This window comes from Diabrotica virgifera, chromosome 6 (assembly GCF_917563875.1).
Source record: "Diabrotica virgifera virgifera chromosome 6, PGI_DIABVI_V3a".
In the NCBI taxonomy this organism is placed as follows: Eukaryota; Metazoa; Arthropoda; class Insecta; order Coleoptera; family Chrysomelidae; genus Diabrotica; species Diabrotica virgifera.
In genome coordinates this window covers 193,527,950-193,548,163 of record NC_065448.1, presented here as the reverse complement: position 1 = coordinate 193,548,163, position 20,214 = coordinate 193,527,950, and the positions used below count along the sequence as shown (strand labels likewise).

The window sequence follows — 20,214 nt, the reverse complement described above, 5'->3', positions numbered from 1 at the left end:
ACTGAGCCACAAAAAAAAGATGGTGTCGTCACTTCGCTCATCATGACAGTCTGTCTATATCACTGGTCTATGATGTATGTCTATGGTATGGATACGGTCTTTGGCATTATACGACCCCCACAAGGCACGTGGGTTATTTAATAGACAATATTATAACTTCTCATTGAGGATGGTGAGAAGCAACTCTAAACTAAATTAAAAAAAACATTGTTTATGTAACAAATACTTTATTAATAACTTTTATACGCAATTTATTATATAGAAATATCAATATAATCTCCAAAATTTGTCCAAACATAATTCCAGTATTTAGGATTTCCTCTCGGGTCTAATGGAAGGTTACCTGGTGGTATAGCTGTCCTATTGTATTGATTCAAGATATCAGTTAACCATCGAACAATGGATGGGTTGCTAAAATTAATAAGATTTATTTATTGTACGGTATAATTAGACCCAAACCCTGACATACAAAGTAAAAGTTATCCTACATCACCAAATTGTTCTATATGGTCCACATAATATAGTTCAGTAAAAAGTTATTTAGAGTGTCGGGTTTGGAGCGGCGGGATTGGGAAGAAGTAAAAAAATTAGTAGTTTTCGCAAATATTTCGAAAACTATACGGTTTAGCGTTATATAAAAATATTCTACATCAAATTTAAAACAATAAAGGTCGTATGCATAATAATTGTTCTAAAATCAACGATTCCGAAGTTACGGAGGGTGTAAATTATAATACTATAACTGAGAAAACTAATTTGCTTTAAGTGTTTTGTAAATGTAATTTTCTATTTCAGTGGCCGGTGGTATGTTATTGATAAGCCCTTGAAGGAACGTCAACTTCACCACCTTCTCAAGGGATGCTACTTTTTAAGGGAAAAGAAGCTTCCACAGACCTAGGCCATACCCACATAACAATTTCATGTTCTTAGTAGATTCATAGAACATACTTTTCAGAAAAAGTATATACTTAGAATATGCGTAATTACCATTGCGAATGTGCAGAGCATATACTGAGTATATACTACATTACAGTACTTAAACGTTCTATGTATATACTTAGAATGTACTACCGCACTTCTTTTCAGTATATACCAAGAACATACTTTTTAGAAGATTCTAAGGAGGTGCTATAAACGTTCTATTTATATACTTAGAATGTACTATCGCACATATTTTTAGTATATGGGAAGAATATTCCAAGGAAGTGCTATATACCTTCTAGTTATATACTTAGAATGTACTATCGCACATATTTTTAGTATATGGGAAGAATATTCCAAGGAAGTGCTATATACCTTCTATGTATATACTTAGAATGTACTATCGCACATATTTTTAGTATATGGGAAGAATATTCCAAGGATGTGCTGTATTTCTCAGAAGTATGTTTTCAACATCACCCAATCTCATCCTATAGGTTCTACCAAAGAATACTAAGTATTCTTTGGTTCTACTAATATATTATATTTACATATTTTAATTGCATATGAGAATGTAGTTATTACATTATTCTACAATATTACGTAAAAAGTAAGTATAAAATATATAAACTTTAGTTAGTTATATAGGTACCTATGTATAATAAATATTATATGGGTAAGTAGCCTATATATAAAATATAAGTAATATATTTAGTTATTATGTGCACATCAAAATAAAAATGCTGCTTATATAATTATATAATAGCCAAATATATATAATATGTATGTAAATTACTAAAATTTATAGGTATCTATATACATTATACATACTTTTACTTACTAGGTATTTAGGAAATATTGAAGTACCAATATCAATTTATTATTTTCAAACTGCTTTTTATGTTCTTAAAAATGTTTTAGTCCTTGTAGCTAGAAATACTTGGTCCTACCTAACAGCGTAGACATAAATGCATAACTGTACTGGAAACTGGAAACTTTTCATATTTTGCTCTTTTGTTACCTACCCCCTTCCCTTGTGCAGGTATAAAATGCAATGCAAGGGTCAGAATGACAATGAATGGCCGTTTCCGGATTCCCGAAAATTATAGGTAAAAATACTTATGGTATAAACTCAAATCAAAATGGTATATATTCATTTCAACTGAAAACGAAACGAGAATTTCTCATTTTTCTTCAATAGAATTAAGTTTTAAACTCTTTACCATACAACTAAACCGGTTAAAAAAAAATGAATTAGATAGTTCACTAGTACCTACCAAAATACATAAATTTGATTAATTATTCTTAACGCGAAGTTGATAATCTATAGGCTAACATTATTCTTCTTCCTATAGGTACATACAGTATATTCTTTTTAAGATATTTTAAAAGTATATACAAGTATGTGTTAAGCATATACTTTTGCATATACTAAGAATATTCGATTAAGGTATATTCTAAGAATAAACTTTTACGAACATTCCGAGATACTACGTACCCAAATGTGCTCAGTATATTCGGTGCAAGAATATTCTTTGAGGCACATGCAAAGAACATGAAATTTAGAATGTTTTTTATGGTACATGCTATGCTTGTACTACGCATATACTAAAAAGGATATACTTCGACGAATGTTGGTAGGATATGCTTAGAACATGATGCGAACATCATTGTTATGTGGGTATAAACCTGTGGTACGGAGAAATCCACTCTGAACTTTCTATATGGACAATGTCGCATGAATATCTTTTCAACTGTAAATTCCAAATAAATTATCTTAAATACACAAAATATTTCTTGCATAAACATGATTATTATAATGCACCGAGTTTCAAGTAAACTTATTCATCGGTTTCAGTCCTCTTCAAATACAACGACGTCCTCTTCTACGTCTTCGTCTATGATGGTTGTGTCCCTATTATCACATCCTAGGCCTGAGTAATTGCAGCATATGCTTGAGCAGTTTAGCCCACTCTTTCTACACTCACAGTTACGAAGGCATTCGTCTTTGCAAGTACACACTATGAGGGAAAGTAATTCCTCTGGAGCTGCAGCACCTACTATATTGTACTGAACCCCACTGTACCTGGTGGTAGGTTCTGAACGAATGCTGGCTGGAAGCTCCTGAAGTGGGGGGTAGTGCAGCTAACTTGAGTAAATAATGCATAGGCTTCTCTGCAATAGCCTTCAAGTAAAACTGGTGAAAGCAATCTAGATCTTCCATGTTCCTGACACCAAATATCGCAAGAAGAAAATGCATTCCGGCATCAGCTACTGCACTCGGGTCAGCTTTGGAGTAGTTAAAGACTAAGTGCGTCATTAGCGTGTACTGTCCTATACGGTGTAATTTTCCACTTCTTGGAGATAGATGATACCGTGTCACATCTTGTAAAGGCGTATAAATATTGCAAGGAGTACATCCTTCATATCTCCAATCTGAATGTCAGCAATAAGGTAGACTTTTTTCTGCTGATTGCCTTTCTTTGGTGCCACTATTTTCAATTTAATCTCTGATGGTGCGTGGACAGTCAACATAACTAGTAGTATGTAAATAATATAGAAAATACTATATTATGTATAGACAAAAATATGCAAATATAAAATGATCTTGAGTTGAAATGTGCGCAGATTCGTTTTTTTTTAATCAAAAGGCGTTAGACCGAGTTAATTTGTTACAAATGGTTTAGGATAGTAGACTATTAAGGTACAAGAAAAATTACTAAACTAAATATTATAGTATTGTAATATAAATTTTTTCTTTTCTACAGACTTACTTGGTTGCAACATTGTTTAGTTCACATGGATCATTTTCAATATTGTATAAGCATACTTCTTCAAGTAGATTACATTCCTTATGCTTCGTCACAGCACAATCAACCGTAGCTTGTTTTCTTAAAATTTTGATTTGGGTTCCATTGGCTGCTTTTTTAATATGTTTTAATGCCTGTCCTGATAACGAGTTAATTACTTTAGTTTCGTTGTACTCATAATCTCTTCCAGATGGACCATACCACGAATCCCATGTGCCATTATAGGTTGTTCCTTAAAACAATGAGTTAGTGAATATGTACAGGGTTATTCACTATATTTTGACCCCCTGTAAACTGATTTATTTACAGAATTAGAAAAAAATGTAAAATACAAAAGTTATTTGATTTATAAATTATGATTTTTTGACATATATATCAGACTAGTGACGTCATCCATCTGGGCGTGATAACATAATCGACTATTTTTAAATGAGAATAGGGGTTGTGTGATACCTCATTCGAAAGGTTATTGAATCCTCTATTCAGTAATATAAACATTACAATAATTATTTATACAGGGTGACCAAAAATTTTTTTGGATTAAATTAATTGACACAAAAAGAAAAATTTATGTAATTTATTTAATTCAAAATATCTTCTACTGCTGTTAGAAAACATAAATAAAAGTTTATTGCACAAATAAACATTGCTTTTTGCTTAAATTTACAGTTTGAACATTGAATTTAACTGAAAAGTAATGTTTATTTGTTCAATAAACATTTATTTCTGATCCTACTTCATTGTAGATCTCATGGCATTTTTAATGCGAGAAAGACAACTAAAGGAGCTTTCCTCTTCAGCGGGTAAAATTTCTTAATTGCTTAAACAATCTATGACAATACTAAATATTTCACAGCGAAATATTTCGACGGGCTCAAAATTATCAGTCGCGTCACTTTAAACGCATTATATACATAAAGTGAAGAGCAAATTACGTGCTCAAATAAAGTGAAGGAAAAATTACGTCTTTGGTCTGGTCGACGCCGGGCCTCTTACATCGCCGGGCCCCGGTAAAATGTACTGGCTATACCCCCCTCTCGGCGGGCCTGCCTATGGCGCTACAGCCCAATTCGAGCCCAGTTCTTCTTCTTGTAGTACCGTCTTCTATCGAAGGTTGGCTACCATCATAGCAATCTTAACTTTGTTGACTGTAGATCTGAACAATTGTATTGATCTGCATCCGTACCACTTCCTTAAATTTCGCAACCAGGAAATCCTCCCACTTCCCATATTTAATTACGTTGTCGACCCTAAATATCTCTTTAGTATCGGTCACCACTTCGTCTATCCACCTCTTTCTTGGTCTTTCTACTGGCCGAAGTACTGCCATAGTTCCGTTAATGATTTTACTAGATGGTAAGGTGTTATGGTCATTATCCATTTTTATAAGGTTACCTGCAGTACCGGCGCTAGGGTATAAGGCGCCCGCCTGCAAAACTAACATAGGCGCCCTTCGGCTTCTTTTAAATTAGTATTTTTTATAGCACCAGCAGAAAAAAGATCATTTTGGCGCCCCCTAAACAGGGGCGCCCACCTGCAATGCATCCCTTGCTGGCCCGTTATCGCCGGCCCTGGTTACCTGCCCAGCGCAATCTTTGTATTTTTGCCTAATTTGCTATAGAGGGTTCTTTGTAATATTGGTATAACTCGTAGTTGAACATAGAAAGGTACGGCCCTGTAACGTTTTAGCATAGGATTTTGCGTTCCATGAGTAGGTGCCATGAAGGTGCACAGACCTGACAGCGACTACGGACTACCACCGTCCGCACTGCGGCCGCAATATCCCTCGTCAACAAGCCTGCTTATAAACGTGACCATCTGTTTCATGTAAAATCTTCTTCTAGGAGCTGTATATTCGTTGGTTGAATCTTGTTCTCCATATACCATTGTCGCTAATGGGTCCCAATATCCTCCTTAATATCTTTCTTTCGAAAGTATTAATAAGGTTTATTGTCTTTTCTGTCATGATCCATATTTCTACGCCATATATTGCTATTGGTCGTATGATGGTTGTATATATTTTAAACTTTCTTCCCTATGGATGTTATGTGTTTGGATTTAAACACCTGTGACGGAGAGAAGCATGCTTTGTTAACAAGCCTTATCCGTTTTCGTATTTCCTCCCCCTCGTTGCCGTCCTGTTTTACTAGTTCAATATTAGCGTCGTCTATTCACAAATTTAATAATGTTTATTTTCTACAATAGTATTTTAGTCCAGGAATCAAAGCTTTTCACTTCGCAATTTTTACAGAATGGATCAATTTGCTTGAAAATTTGAGAATAGGTAATGGATAGTCCATACATCAAAATCTATATGATGCCGACAGGCGCTTTTACCATGGGGTTGGTTGCCACCCCATCTCGGGGGTGGAAATTTTTTATTATACTTTGACCGCAAAAGCTAATAAAAACATTCATTCTAAGCAAAAAATGTTCTATACATTTTTTTGATAAAATTAATAGTTTTTGATTTATTCGCTATCGAAAGTGTTAGTCTTATATCTAAAAAATCAATGTTTTTCGATGGTATACTCATTTACGATTCACTCAATTTTTGACGTAGAACAAATTTTATCAAACCATGTTCTTGAGAATTAAATTACCTACAATTTCATATTTAAACATTTTTTGTATGTCTGATGCTAATCTTTCTATTCTTGAAATCTCTGATTCGTTATTCGCTTTAAACTTCAGTTTTTAAAAAAATAATCATTCTAAGCCAGTCAAACTTCTAGAATCTATTAATAATACACGAATAAAGAAAAATATATAAGGCCAATGACTAAAATCACCGCTAACTTACATTATTATACTTCCCATTGGATTTCTCTTTAAAAAAAATATATTGATTTTTTACCGTACCTTTTTTATTTTTTACCTTAAAAAATTCGTAAAAAATAATTTTGTAGGTTTTTACAAGATCTATAAGGTTATTAATATTAAATCCTTTTAAAATTCTCAGTCGCAAAAAGAGGTGACTTTGAAAGGGTTGGTAAAGGTGGTTTTTGCATGATATTACAAGTTTTAATTGTCAATAGCTCACTCAATTTTTGCCGTAAAAAATTTTTTGCAAACCAAGTTCTTGTGAATTAAATAAGCTACAATTTCATATTTAAATATTTTTTCGTATCTCTCATGCTAATCTTTCTATTCTGAAGAATAGTTTTCCAAACTACAAAAACTCGTTATTCGCTTTTAACTCCTATTCATTTTTTTTAAACTAATCACTCTAAGCCGATCAAACTTCTAGAACCTATTAACAATACATAAATCAAGAAAACCTAATCAGGTCAATGACACATTTTAAATAGGGTGGCGATTAGGGGGTTGCTTACGACCACTGTTTTACTGAAAAAAAAAAAAATAGGGACTGACATTCTTTTCATTATAAGTCACTTAATTTTTTTAGCAAGAGATTTTTTTTATTTCTGGAGATACATATTTTTAAATACTTGAAATTAGTTTCAACAAGTTATCCTCGAAAAATCCATAGTTTTCCCGTCCTTTGACTTTGAAACTACAATATTTAGCATTTGACGAAGAAGAGCTAACATATAATAAAGTATAGCTCGATTACTATTGGTCTTAAAGAAAATAAAATAAAAATGGTTTTGCCTATTTTTTCAAAAGGTACATTTTTGTTAAATAAAGCTGTTTTGATAAAACGAAAACTTTTTGAGTTATTAGCAGAAAACTGATTAAAACATTGATGTTTTCGATATAAAACTAACACTTTCGATAGCGAATAAATCGAAAACTATTAATTTTATCAAAAAAATGTATAGAACGTTTTTTGCTTATAATGAATGTTTTTACCAACTCTTGCGGTCAAAATATAATAAAAATTTCCACCCCCGAGATGGGGTGGCAACCACCCCCATGGTAAAAGCGCCTTTTGGCATGATATAGATTTTGATCCTTGGCTATCCACTATTTATTCTCAAATTTTTAAGCAAATCGATCCATTCTGTAAAAATTGCGAGATTTTGTCCTATTTTAAGCTTCATTACTTGGACTATTTGTAAAAATAAATAATGTATAAAAAATACCTTTTAGCAGCTTCCAAGGACCAACTGTTAAAGCAGCATTACCGTAAATATCATCAATATTGTGTAAAATTTCATTTCTTGTTGACGGTTGATCATTGGATAAAGTCGTCCATTGACTTTTTCCATCAATGTTAGTAATTTTACTAAAACAAACAAATAAATAGTTAAATATATTAAAATCACAATAAAGATGCACGAGGAGCATGAATGCTCCTCGTAGTGGACTCAAAATTAAGTACCTAAGTGAACATGAAAATAATAGGACCCATTCGAATTTTTTAGGAAAAAGTGAAAAATAAAACGTTGGCCATTTCCACAAAAAATAAAATCTTTAGTAATCCCTATAAGACTTTCGTAACTTTAGCATAAGTAATAAGCTCCAAAAGAAGTTGACAGCATCAAAATTAAGTACCTAAGTGAACACGAAAATAATAGGACCCTTTCGAATTTTTTAGGAAAAAGTGAAAAATAAAACGTTCACCATTTCCACAAAAAATAAAATCTTTAGTAATCCCTATAAGACTTTCTTAACTTTAGCATAAGTAATAAGCTCCAAACGAAGTTGACAGCAGCAAAATTAAAAACCTAAGTAAACATGAAAATAATAGGACCCATTCGAATTTTTTAGGAAAAAGTGAAAAATAAAACGTTCACCATTTCCACAAAAAATAAAATCTTTAGTAATCCCTATAAGACTTTCTTAACTTTAGCATAAGTAATAAGCTCCAAAAGAAGTTGACAGCAGCAAAATTAAGTACCTAAGTGAACACGAAAATAATAGGACCCTTTCGAATTCTTTAGGAAAAAGTGAAAAATAAAACGTTCACCATTTCCACAAAAAATAAAATCTTTAGTAATCCCTATAAGACTTTCTTAACTTTAGCATAAGTAATAAGCTCCAAAAGAAGTTGACAGCAGCAAAATTAAAAACCTAAGTAAACATGAAAATAATAGGACCCATTCGAATTTTTTAGGAAAAAGTGAAAAATAAAACGTTCACCATTTCCACAAAAAATAAAATCTGTAGTAATCCCTATAAGACTTTCTTAACTTTAGCATAAGTAATAAGCTCCAAAAGAAGTTGACAGCATCAAAATTAAGTACCTAAGTGAACATGAAAATAATAGGACCCATTCGAATTTTTTAGGAAAAAGTGAAAAATAAAACGTTCACCATTTCCACAAAAAATAAAATCTTTAGTAATCCCTATAAGACTTTCTTAACTTTAGCATAGGTAATAAGCTCCAAAAGAAGTTGACAGCATCAAAATTAAGTACCTAAGTGAACACGAAAATAATAGGACCCTTTCGAATTCTTTAGGAAAAAGTGAAAAATAAAACGTTCACCATTTCCACAAAAAATAAAATCTTTAGTAATCCCTATAAGACTTTCTTAACTTTAGCATAAGTAATAAGCTCCAAAAGAAGTTGACAGCAGCAAAATTAAAAACCTAAGTAAACATGAAAATAATAGGACCCATTCGAATTTTTTAGGAAAAAGTGAAAAATAAAACGTTCACCATTTCCACAAAAAATAAAATCTGTAGTAATCCCTATAAGACTTTCTTAACTTTAGCATAAGTAATAAGCTCCAAAAGAAGTTGACAGCATCAAAATTAAGTACCTAAGTGAACATGAAAATAATAGGACCCATTCGAATTTTTTAGGAAAAAGTGAAAAATAAAACGTTCGCCATTTCCACAAAAAATAAAATCTTTAGTAATCCCTATAAGACTTTCTTAACTTTAGCATAAGTGATAAACTTCAAAAGAAGTTGACAGCATCAAAATTAAGTACCTAAGTGAACCCGAAAATAATAGGACTCTTTCGAATTTTTTAGGAAAAAGTGAAAAATAAAACGTTCACCATTTCCACAAAAAATAAAATCTTTAGTAATCCCTATAAGACTTTCTTAACTTTAGCATAAGTAATAAGCTCCAAAAGAAGTTGACAGCATCAAAATTAAGTACCTAAGTGAACACGAAAATAATAGGACCCATTCGAATTTTTTAGGAAAAAGTGAAAAATAAAACGTTCGCCATTTCCACAAAAAATAAAATCTTTAGTAATCCCTATAAGACTTTCTTAACTTTAGCATAAGTGATAAACTTCAAAAGAAGTTGACAGCATCAAAATTAAGTACCTAAGTGAACATGAAAATAATAGGACCCATTCGAATTTTTTAGGAAAAAGTGAAAAATAAAACGTTCGCCATTTCCACAAAAAATAAAATCTTTAGTAATCCCTATAAGACTTTCTTAACTTTAGCATAAGTGATAAACTTCAAAAGAAGTTGACAGCATCAAAATTAAGTACCTAAGTGAACCCGAAAATAATAGGACCCATTCGAATTTTTTAGGAAAAAGTGAAAAATAAAACGTTCACCATTTCCACAAAAAATAAAATCTGTAGTAATCCCTATAAGACTTTCTTAACTTTAGCATAAGTAATAAGCTCCAAAAGAAGTTGACAGCATCAAAATTAAGTACCTAAGTGAACACGAAAATAATAGGACCCTTTCGAATTCTTTAGGAAAAAGTGAAAAATAAAACGTTCACCATTTCCACAAAAAATAAAATCTTTAGTAATCCCTATAAGACTTTCTTAACTTTAGCATAAGTAATAAGCTCCAAAAGAAGTTGACAGCAGCAAAATTAAAAACCTAAGTAAACATGAAAATAATAGGACCCATTCGAATTTTTTAGGAAAAAGTGAAAAATAAAACGTTCACCATTTCCACAAAAAATAAAATCTGTAGTAATCCCTATAAGACTTTCTTAACTTTAGCATAAGTAATAAGCTCCAAAAGAAGTTGACAGCGTCAAAATTAAGTACCTAAGTGAACATGAAAATAATAGGACCCATTCGAATTTTTTAGGAAAAAGTGAAAAATAAAACGTTCACCATTTCCACAAAAAATAAAATCTGTAGTAATCCCTATAAGACTTTCTTAACTTTAGCATAAGTAATAAGCTCCAAAAGAAGTTGACAGCATCAAAATTAAGTACCTAAGTGAACATGAAAATAATAGGACACATTCGAATCTTTTAGGAAAAAGTGAAAAATAAAACGTTCGCCATTTCCACAAAAAATAAAATCTTTAGTAATCCCTATAAGACTTTCTTAACTTTAGCATAAGTAATAAGCTCCAAAAGAAGTTGACAGCATCAAAATTAAGTACCTAAGTGAACACGAAAATAATAGGACCCTTTCGAATTCTTTAGGAAAAAGTGAAAAATAAAACGTTCACCATTTCCACAAAAAATAAAATCTTTAGTAATCCCTATAAGACTTTCTTAACTTTAGCATAAGTAATAAGCTCCAAAAGAAGTTGACAGCAGCAAAATTAAAAACCTAAGTAAACATGAAAATAATAGGACCCATTCGAATTTTTTAGGAAAAAGTGAAAAATAAAACGTTCACCATTTCCACAAAAAATAAAATCTGTAGTAATCCCTATAAGACTTTCTTAACTTTAGCATAAGTAATAAGCTCCAAAAGAAGTTGACAGCATCAAAATTAAGTACCTAAGTGAACACGAAAATAATAGGACCCTTTCGAATTTTTTAGGAAAAAGTGAAAAATAAAACGTTCACCATTTCCACAAAAAATAAAATCTTTAGTAATCCCTATAAGACTTTCTTAACTTTAGCATAAGTAATAAGCTCCAAAAGAAGTTGACAGCAGCAAAATTAAAAACCTAAGTAAACATGAAAATAATAGGACCCATTCGAATTTTTTAGGAAAAAGTGAAAAATAAAACGTTCACCATTTCCACAAAAAATAAAATCTGTAGTAATCCCTATAAGACTTTCTTAACTTTAGCATAAGTAATAAGCTCCAAAAGAAGTTGACAGCATCAAAATTAAGTACCTAAGTGAACATGAAAATAATAGGACCCATTCGAATCTTTTAGGAAAAAGTGAAAAATAAAACGTTCGCCATTTCCACAAAAAATAAAATCTTTAGTAATCCCTATAAGACTTTCTTAACTTTAGCATAAGTGATAAACTTCAAAAGAAGTTGACAGCATCAAAATTAAGTACCTAAGTGAACATGAAAATAATAGGACTCATTCGAATTTTTTAGGAAAAAGTGAAAAAGAAAACGTTCACAATTTCCACAAAAAATAAAATCTTTAGTAATCCCTATAAGACTTTCTTAACTTTAGCATAAGTAATAAGCTCCAAAAGAAGTTGACAGCATCAAAATTAAGTACCTAAGTGAACACGAAAATAATAGGACCCTTTCGAATTCTTTAGGAAAAAGTGAAAAATAAAACGTTCACCATTTCCACAAAAAATAAAATCTTTAGTAATCCCTATAAGACTTTCTTAACTTTAGCATAAGTAATAAGCTCCAAAAGAAGTTGACAGCAGCAAAATTAAAAACCTAAGTAAACATGAAAATAATAGGACCCATTTGAATTTTTTAGGAAAAAGTGAAAAATAAAACGTTCACCATTTCCACAAAAAATAAAATCTGTAGTAATCCCTATAAGACTTTCTTAACTTTAGCATAGGTAATAAGCTCCAAAAGAAGTTGACAGCATCAAAATTAAGTACCTAAGTGAACACGAAAATAATAGGACCCTTTCGAATTCTTTAGGAAAAAGTGAAAAATAAAACGTTCACCATTTCCACAAAAAATAAAATCTTTAGTAATCCCTATAAGACTTTCTTAACTTTAGCATAAGTAATAAGCTCCAAAAGAAGTTGACAGCAGCAAAATTAAAAACCTAAGTAAACATGAAAATAATAGGACCCATTCGAATTTTTTAGGAAAAAGTGAAAAATAAAACGTTCACCATTTCCACAAAAAATAAAATCTGTAGTAATCCCTATAAGACTTTCTTAACTTTAGCATAAGTAATAAGCTCCAAAAGAAGTTGACAGCATCAAAATTAAGTACCTAAGTGAACATGAAAATAATAGGACCCATTCGAATTTTTTAGGAAAAAGTGAAAAATAAAACGTTCGCCATTTCCACAAAAAATAAAATCTTTAGTAATCCCTATAAGACTTTCTTAACTTTAGCATAAGTGATAAACTTCAAAAGAAGTTGACAGCATCAAAATTAAGTACCTAAGTGAACCCGAAAATAATAGGACTCTTTCGAATTTTTTAGGAAAAAGTGAAAAATAAAACGTTCACTATTTCCAGAAAAAATAAAATCTTTAGTAATCCCTATAAGACTTTCTTAACTTTAGCATAAGTAATAAGCTCCAAAAGAAGTTGACAGCATCAAAATTAAGTACCTAAGTGAACACGAAAATAATAGGACCCTTTCGAATTTTTTAGGAAAAAGTGAAAAATAAAACGTTCACCATTTCCACAAAAAATAAAATCTTGAGTAATCCCTATTAGGTCTGGATCCCGCGTATGAAAAAAAAGTTGATTAATAGCAAGCTGAAAATTTGTTAATAGCTTAAAAGTGTCTAGTCGGATAAACATTGATATATGGGAATACTGTAACAGGGGCAGTTTTAATTGTGGAACAGGTTAAAAATTTGTAACGGTCAGACTACGAAAACGGCACATTTATTTTGTCCGACAGAATAAACTTAAACTCTCCGAACAGAGACTAAACTTTCATGCAAAAATCAGACTGCTATTTATCACCTGTCATAATTCCTGTCATTTGACATATTCTACATGTTTCACTCATTAAAACGCCCATTTGGTGATAAATAGCAGTCTGATTTTTGCATGAGAGTTTAATCTCTGTTCGGAGAGTTTAAGTCTGTTCTGTCGGACAAAATACGTGTGCCGTTTTCGTGGCCTGACCGTTTCAAATTTTTAACCTGTTCCACAATTAAAACTGCCCCTACTCCAGTGTTCCCATATATCAAAGTTTGTCCGACTAGATACCCTTAAGCTATTAACAAATTTTCAGCTTGCTATTAATCAACTTTTTTTTCATACGCGGGATCCAGACCTATATACGACTTTCTTAACTTTAGCATAAGTAATGGACCTTAAACATTTTGACCGATTAAAAATGCATATTTTTAACAGATGTATATTATATGATTAAAAAAAAATCAAAATCTTTCAAATTTTCGTAAATTATTTTCTTTTGATAATAACTCCAACAATACTCGATACACGTAAAAATGATAGAGAACGAAATTTGACTTTTTTTATTGTCTTGTATTTTTATTTCTGTATGAATCAAAATAACCAAGATAGAAACGTTTAAACCTAAATTTTACTGCGAAAACAATGCAACTGGAGCCCTTTAACCTATTATCCTAAAAAAAAGTATGTATTTGAAAGACTAGATGTAATACAGTTTTATATCTCTTCAAACTATGGAAAAATTTTTGGAGTATAAGTTTTGATGTTATCAACTTCTTCTGGAGCTCATTTGATAGGTATTTCTAAGTACTTTGACAAGTATTTAGTAAGTATATGTTATAAAATGCATCGTTTTCCCGTTATTTAAGTTTGGATCCTTAGATTTGAGTACTCGCAGAAAAAAAATATACATTCAATTACCTATAACTTACGTTAAATTAATATTAAGAGGTTTTTCAAGTAAGAAATTTATTATATTTTTATTAGCTTCAATTTTGGCAATTAAAACTTTTTTTGGAAAACTTACAGTTTTTGAGTTATTTATGAAAATCGCTTTAAAGCATGCATTTTTTTACGAAAATTAAAATATTTGATCTTTAATAACTCAAAAAGTATTGATTTATTTTAACCTTCGGAGTACGAAGACTGGGTCAAGCGTGACCCGAAATTCAGTTATTTCTGAATATTTTATGAAATATTTTTTTTACAAATCCGATTGATCGTAAGTTCTCCTTATTTGTTTCAATCTATTTTTTCGTATATAATTCGTGAACATGCAAATTGCAGTTTTTCCTCTACGTAACATCTATGATGCCGGGTCAGTCCTGACCCGGTCTTCGGATTTTGAAGAATATTTTCAATATGTTTGTAGGTACACGTAAATCGCAGCGGTCTCTGTTTACAAGTATGCGTACAGTGGAACCCCGATAAGTCGGCCTCCGATAACCCGGAAGTCCGGCTAACCGGAACCGATTTTCATCAGAAAAAACAAACATATTTTCACTTTGACTAAGTTTTTTACCAAGAAATAAACAATACTGTATACAACTGTACGTAATTTAGATGTATTGTGCATATTTTATGTATTTCATGTTTTTGCAATTATAATGGAGTTTATCTGTAAGTATACCGTGTTTAATTAATTTTTACCATATTCTCCGGCTAACTCGGATTTTCGATAACTCGGATAGGCCGCAGTCTCGATTAATCCGACTTATCGAGGTTCCACTGTATTCAAATATATGGCCGGAGCAAATTTACCTATGCCCGTTTTCTGTAAGGTATTAAAATCTGGCCGCCGGAGCGAACTAGTACATAATATGCCCATGGGTAACCTTAATCTTAAAAAATTTAAATACAATTATTAAGGATTTTGTTTGTTTTTTGTTGAATTAAAGATACTGTTGAATAATACTGACCATTTAAAAGATCCTTATAAAAAAATGAGAATGGGTCACGCTTGACCCATCATCGTAATCTAAGTAAGTCAAATAATCTCCGTACTCCGAAGGTTAATAACTTTATATAACAAATTTTGCTTATAATTTGTCTTTCGATCGATTTCTGCATTTATTTTTAATAAAATAATTTTCACCCCCGAGAAGGGGTGGTATCCACCCTCAGGGTAAAAGCGCAAGGTGTCACCATGTCACCTTTATTTCTTGAGGTATCCTCTACACACTCAACAATTTTCGTGAAAATTGATGAAGGTTCACCGAAATTAAAGGTAATAGGTAGTTGATTTTTACCTTCAGTGACTGCACTACCTATACAAAAGAAATTGCAATTTAATGATCTAAATGCTCGTATTTTGGGGGCTCATAAATTATTAAACGATATGTAGTCGCCAAATAATGAATTTAAATCATTTTAAGTACAACTCTCTCTTAAGCCGGGAAGATGGGGTGGTTTTCTTGCGAAGGGGTTGTAGCTCAATAATCGAAATGCGCGTAATTTAAAAGATTATTCTTAGAATATATAAGCTATACGAATTATATCCGCGATACAACGTATTTTAATTTTTCTCAGCATTTTTCTCTTAAGTTAAATCAATTAAAGGGTTGTTTGGGGGTGAAGGGGATGAGCTCAAAAATCGAAACTATGTCACTTGTAACATCGAAACTATGTAATTCTGCCACAAAGATCGATTCAATATCCCTATTTTTAAGTAGTGGGGGGGCTGCCCCAGCAGCCCCCCAGGGTAACGAGCTGCTATTAAATTCCTGCCCAGGGTAACGAGCTCAAAATTTTTAATATGCGGGATATGAGAGCTCATAAATAGCTCATAAATCAGCGCTATTTGTTTTTGAATTTTTGCAAGTGTGGGGGGGGGCAGCTCAACACGAGTATAAACTTTAGCGATTAAGAAAATATTATTCTATTGATTTGAAATAGTCATGTAACCCAGTATATAGAAATGTTAGAAGCCAAGTTAATAACCTATCTTCCTTTTTAGCGTCCAAGCCTCTATTCCATGAAAGGCTATATGAAAATTATTTAAGTCGAACCCGCTTATTGGAATGGCCTTCGTGCCAAGTGAAAGTATCCCTACTACCGGGATATTCTAATAACCCAGGCAGATTGAGAGCCCAAACTCGAAGGTCTGAGTTGAAGCGATAATTTACTATATTATATACTTACCTAGAATCTCCTCCAGCAGCATCAACAAGTGTTGGTAACCAATCCGTTATATGAAATCGTTGAGAAGCTACTCTTTGGGGTTTTTTAATTAATGGACTCCACAATAAGCCCGCTGCCCGTATCCCTCCTTCCCATAAAGTATTTTTTACACCTCGTAATGGATAATTTGAAGCTGCATTTAAATTAAATCCAGCAGCGGGGCCACCATTGTCACTAGAAAATATTATAATGGTATTTTCTAATTTTCCTGCATTATAAAGAGCCTTTGTGACCGATCCAACTGAGTCGTCAAGTTTTGTTAAAACAGCTAAAATAGATATATTGAAAGTTATTACTGACGTAACTATTAAACAAGCATATATTTTTGAATTTTAAGGTAACAGTAAATCGATCTAATTCGGCATTGGCATCATATTCAATATCATGGAAAATAGTAGTTAACAGTGTGATTTCTCATTGCCTTCATTGTTTTGACTTCAGTGGCCTCTAACACGAGAACACAAGCTTTATGCAGCCGCCCACTCTGGATCAGACACTGTATATTATGGTTCTTAAAGACGCCCAACAGGTGCGCTGCCACTTTCGCTGAACTCGCCGTTTCGAAAATTTTTCTCATCCGTTATCATCATCGTTGTGGTCCTCGTCTATACCCTAAACACGGGATCCTTACAGGGTGCTATCAGTCTTGCCATTTGAACCCTGTTTTTTATAAAGATGTTACTCCTTTATCCCCTTTCTACTCGAACTTGAGAGTGGCTGCATTAGTCTCAAGCTCAAAACTCAGCTGAAAGCATATAAAAATATGCTATATGCCAGACTGGTGATATATAAATAACAATGTCATCTATTTCCTTAAATTAACAAAATACTTATTCTCATTGAGTCAACCTGTAACGATATGCATTCCGCCCATCGTTCCATAGCTCGTCAGCAGAGGACCGAACGAGCATTGATAGCCAGGCACTCCCACTAAGTTCCACCTCTCCTGTGGATGCAAGGATTGATGGCCTTCCGAAAGGTTATTTAAAAAGAAATCGAGGGACATGAAGGCAGTTCCACTTAGTGTACTGAACTATAAAGAAACAACCTGGTCACCAACAGGCGGTCACCCAGCGGCAGTTATGCGACGGATCGAGCCGCAAATATGCCGGGGCGAAGGTACTCTGTATCAAAGAGATACCTCGCCGGCACGTAACCGCCGTGAGCGGTTGCTGTTATCTCCGATCCGGAGTTATTTTATCAGTAGCTGTGTCGATGTTTCATTGTAAGAATACGTGCGATTACACTGTGTTGAGGTGTAATGGTCTGCGAGTCTGTGTATAATTATGTTATTACGTGTTTGGTAATAGTAAATACAATTTAGTTTCCTTTTACAGACGTCAGCCAAGGAGTCTTTCTTTGAGGGCGGAGTAAAGACGGAGTATTATTTTATTTTATTATTTTAATTTTACTCTCTATATAAATATCCTTAATAAATTTAAATTCACTTTAAAACCAATTTTTTTTTTCAAAAATAAGCAATTTAGATCATACAAATAATACACAAGTAAAGTAAACTTTATAGAGGTAGCGAATAATTTCATTTGTAATGCTGTGATTTTCAAGTTTTTTTTTTTACAAAAAAAAAGGTACCGGCTTTATTTTGAACGTTATTTGCTTAGTTTTATAACCTTTTACAAAAAACAAAAATACAATTAAACACCTTATAAAAGTTTTGATGAGTTTTCTCCAAAAAGTTCTTCATTTTTTGTTTATTTCGTTGAATTATTCGATTTGGAATTTCACGAATAAGAACCAAATTTTCATGAGCTATAACTCTGCTTCTTCTGGGTCAATCTTTCTGGGTTACCGGCCAAACCCGATTTCAGGACAAACTAGGCCCAAACTAGTTTGTCCTAAATGCGATAGGATAAACTAGTTTAGCCTAGGACAAACTAGTTTATCCTTATACGGACACTGTACGATAAACCAGAGGTGTAACCAGGATGGTCCTAAAAGCGGGGGGAGAAATAAGGAAAAAAATTCATGTTGGTGACACAACCCCCTCCAGGCCGAAACCAAATTTTTTGAGTAGTGTGGACATCTATAATAATAACCTATATGTTTCCTGCAGCCGATTTTGATGATATACATAGTTATAAACAAATGAAGATCAAAAAACGCTAAATTTTCGCGTTTTTCGTCTATTGCCAAAAGACTAAGCATTTTAAACAAATTTGGAAGTAAGAAACTCATAAATCATATAATAAACTTTAACATCGCGTTCGCTGAATATGTCTATCCTTATTGGTTGCTTAGAAAATTGCAAAATAATTCATAAATTTTGAGTTTTTATAAATATTCATAACTTCTGTAAAAATTAACTTAGAACCTTCTTAATACACGGAATGCTGGGACTTCTGGTGCTTAAATCATACACTAAATTTCATAACAATTAGTCAAATAGTTTAAAAGTTATTTAATTTGTTTATCCCAAATTCCTTTTTTTTTGCAACACTATAAGTCAGAAAATGATGAAGTTACAGTAACACTTTGGATAGTTTATGAAAGAAGAAGATTTATACTAATAACTTAACTAAAAAAAAATTACAAAAAATAATTCTAAGTATCGCATAATTATTTTGCAAGAACATGTCAATTTTTTGCTTATAAACAATTAGAATAACTTTTTAACCATTACCCGTAGAAAAATTATTTTTTCATATTTAGAAAGACTGAATTTTTATACAAATTTAAAAAAGAAAAAATTGTCCTAGGACAATTAGGGACGAAGTTGCCCCCCCTTTTTTTAATTCACAGCAGCTTTCTTTATAATAATTACGAAATCAAATTAGTCACATTTGAAAGAACATACTTCAGTGTTTTAATGTACCAAATATAAAACATATATACTTTCAAACAAATCGTCCACAAAGCTTCAATATGTGACCCTTAAAATCGGCCGGCCTTGAAACTTAGGAGATCTATGAGAAGGGGGAAGGAACTGTTAGCTGTATCTCTTGTTCTCGTCTGTGGATTTCGACGTTTCTTTTTTTAATTTGTATATACTTTTTGCATACAATACGAGTATGCATTATTTAAATAAATTAATTGTTATATACACCATCAAATTTGTTTAAACAATTTTTTTTTTCAATTTTTTTAATAATATTTAAAGTAATTTTAATTACAAAATATAAATATTTATAAATAATATAATAATACATAGTTTTTTATTAAACTTAGTAATAATTTAAAGTATGAAAAACAAATTATCCCATTCAATTGTTTCTTAAAATAGTATTGGTCTATGGAAATCAGAAAATCTCAAATAAACTAAGTTTTATTTTTTTGGTAAACATGCTATTAGATGAATGAAAAACTGAACCACCAGTTACAGAACCACCAAACAAGAGATAAACGTAATTGATTGGGGTTGGAAATTAAGCTAAGAACCGTTAGTACCGATCCGATCAACAGATCTTCTTTATACCAGATATTTTATTAAAATAAACTATCTGCTCTTGCAAAACTGGTTGCACCGAGTACTTGTTAATACAGAGATATAAATAGTTTATGGACGTCGATAACCAAAACCTCAATCTTTCTCTATTATCTATTTTTAAGTTTCTTTTTTTAATCTGTATGTACTGTTTGCGTACGTTACGGATATGTTTTTTGTTAATAAAGTGGTTATTTAATTAACTATGTAAATTGTGTAAACAATTTTTGGAAA

At 31.9% G+C, this 20,214-nt stretch overlaps 1 protein-coding gene across 2 annotated transcripts in view; it reads right to left on the bottom strand.

Annotated features, from left to right (window-relative positions):
* Positions 1–207: 207 nt before the first annotated feature.
* The window catches only part of LOC114332397 (arylsulfatase J), a 99,088-nt gene continuing 79,081 nt past the window's right edge, over positions 208–20,214 (bottom strand). For both annotated transcript variants that reach the window (XM_050653597.1, XM_050653598.1), the window contains exons 5-8: positions 16,500–16,806; positions 7,781–7,923; positions 3,696–3,963; positions 208–411 (exon numbers count right to left, since the gene is read on the bottom strand). In XM_050653597.1, coding sequence (XP_050509554.1) covers positions 255–411; positions 3,696–3,963; positions 7,781–7,923; positions 16,500–16,806 — 875 coding nt within the window. In that variant the 3' untranslated portion in view covers positions 208–254. The remainder of the gene's footprint in view (positions 412–3,695; positions 3,964–7,780; positions 7,924–16,499; positions 16,807–20,214) is intronic.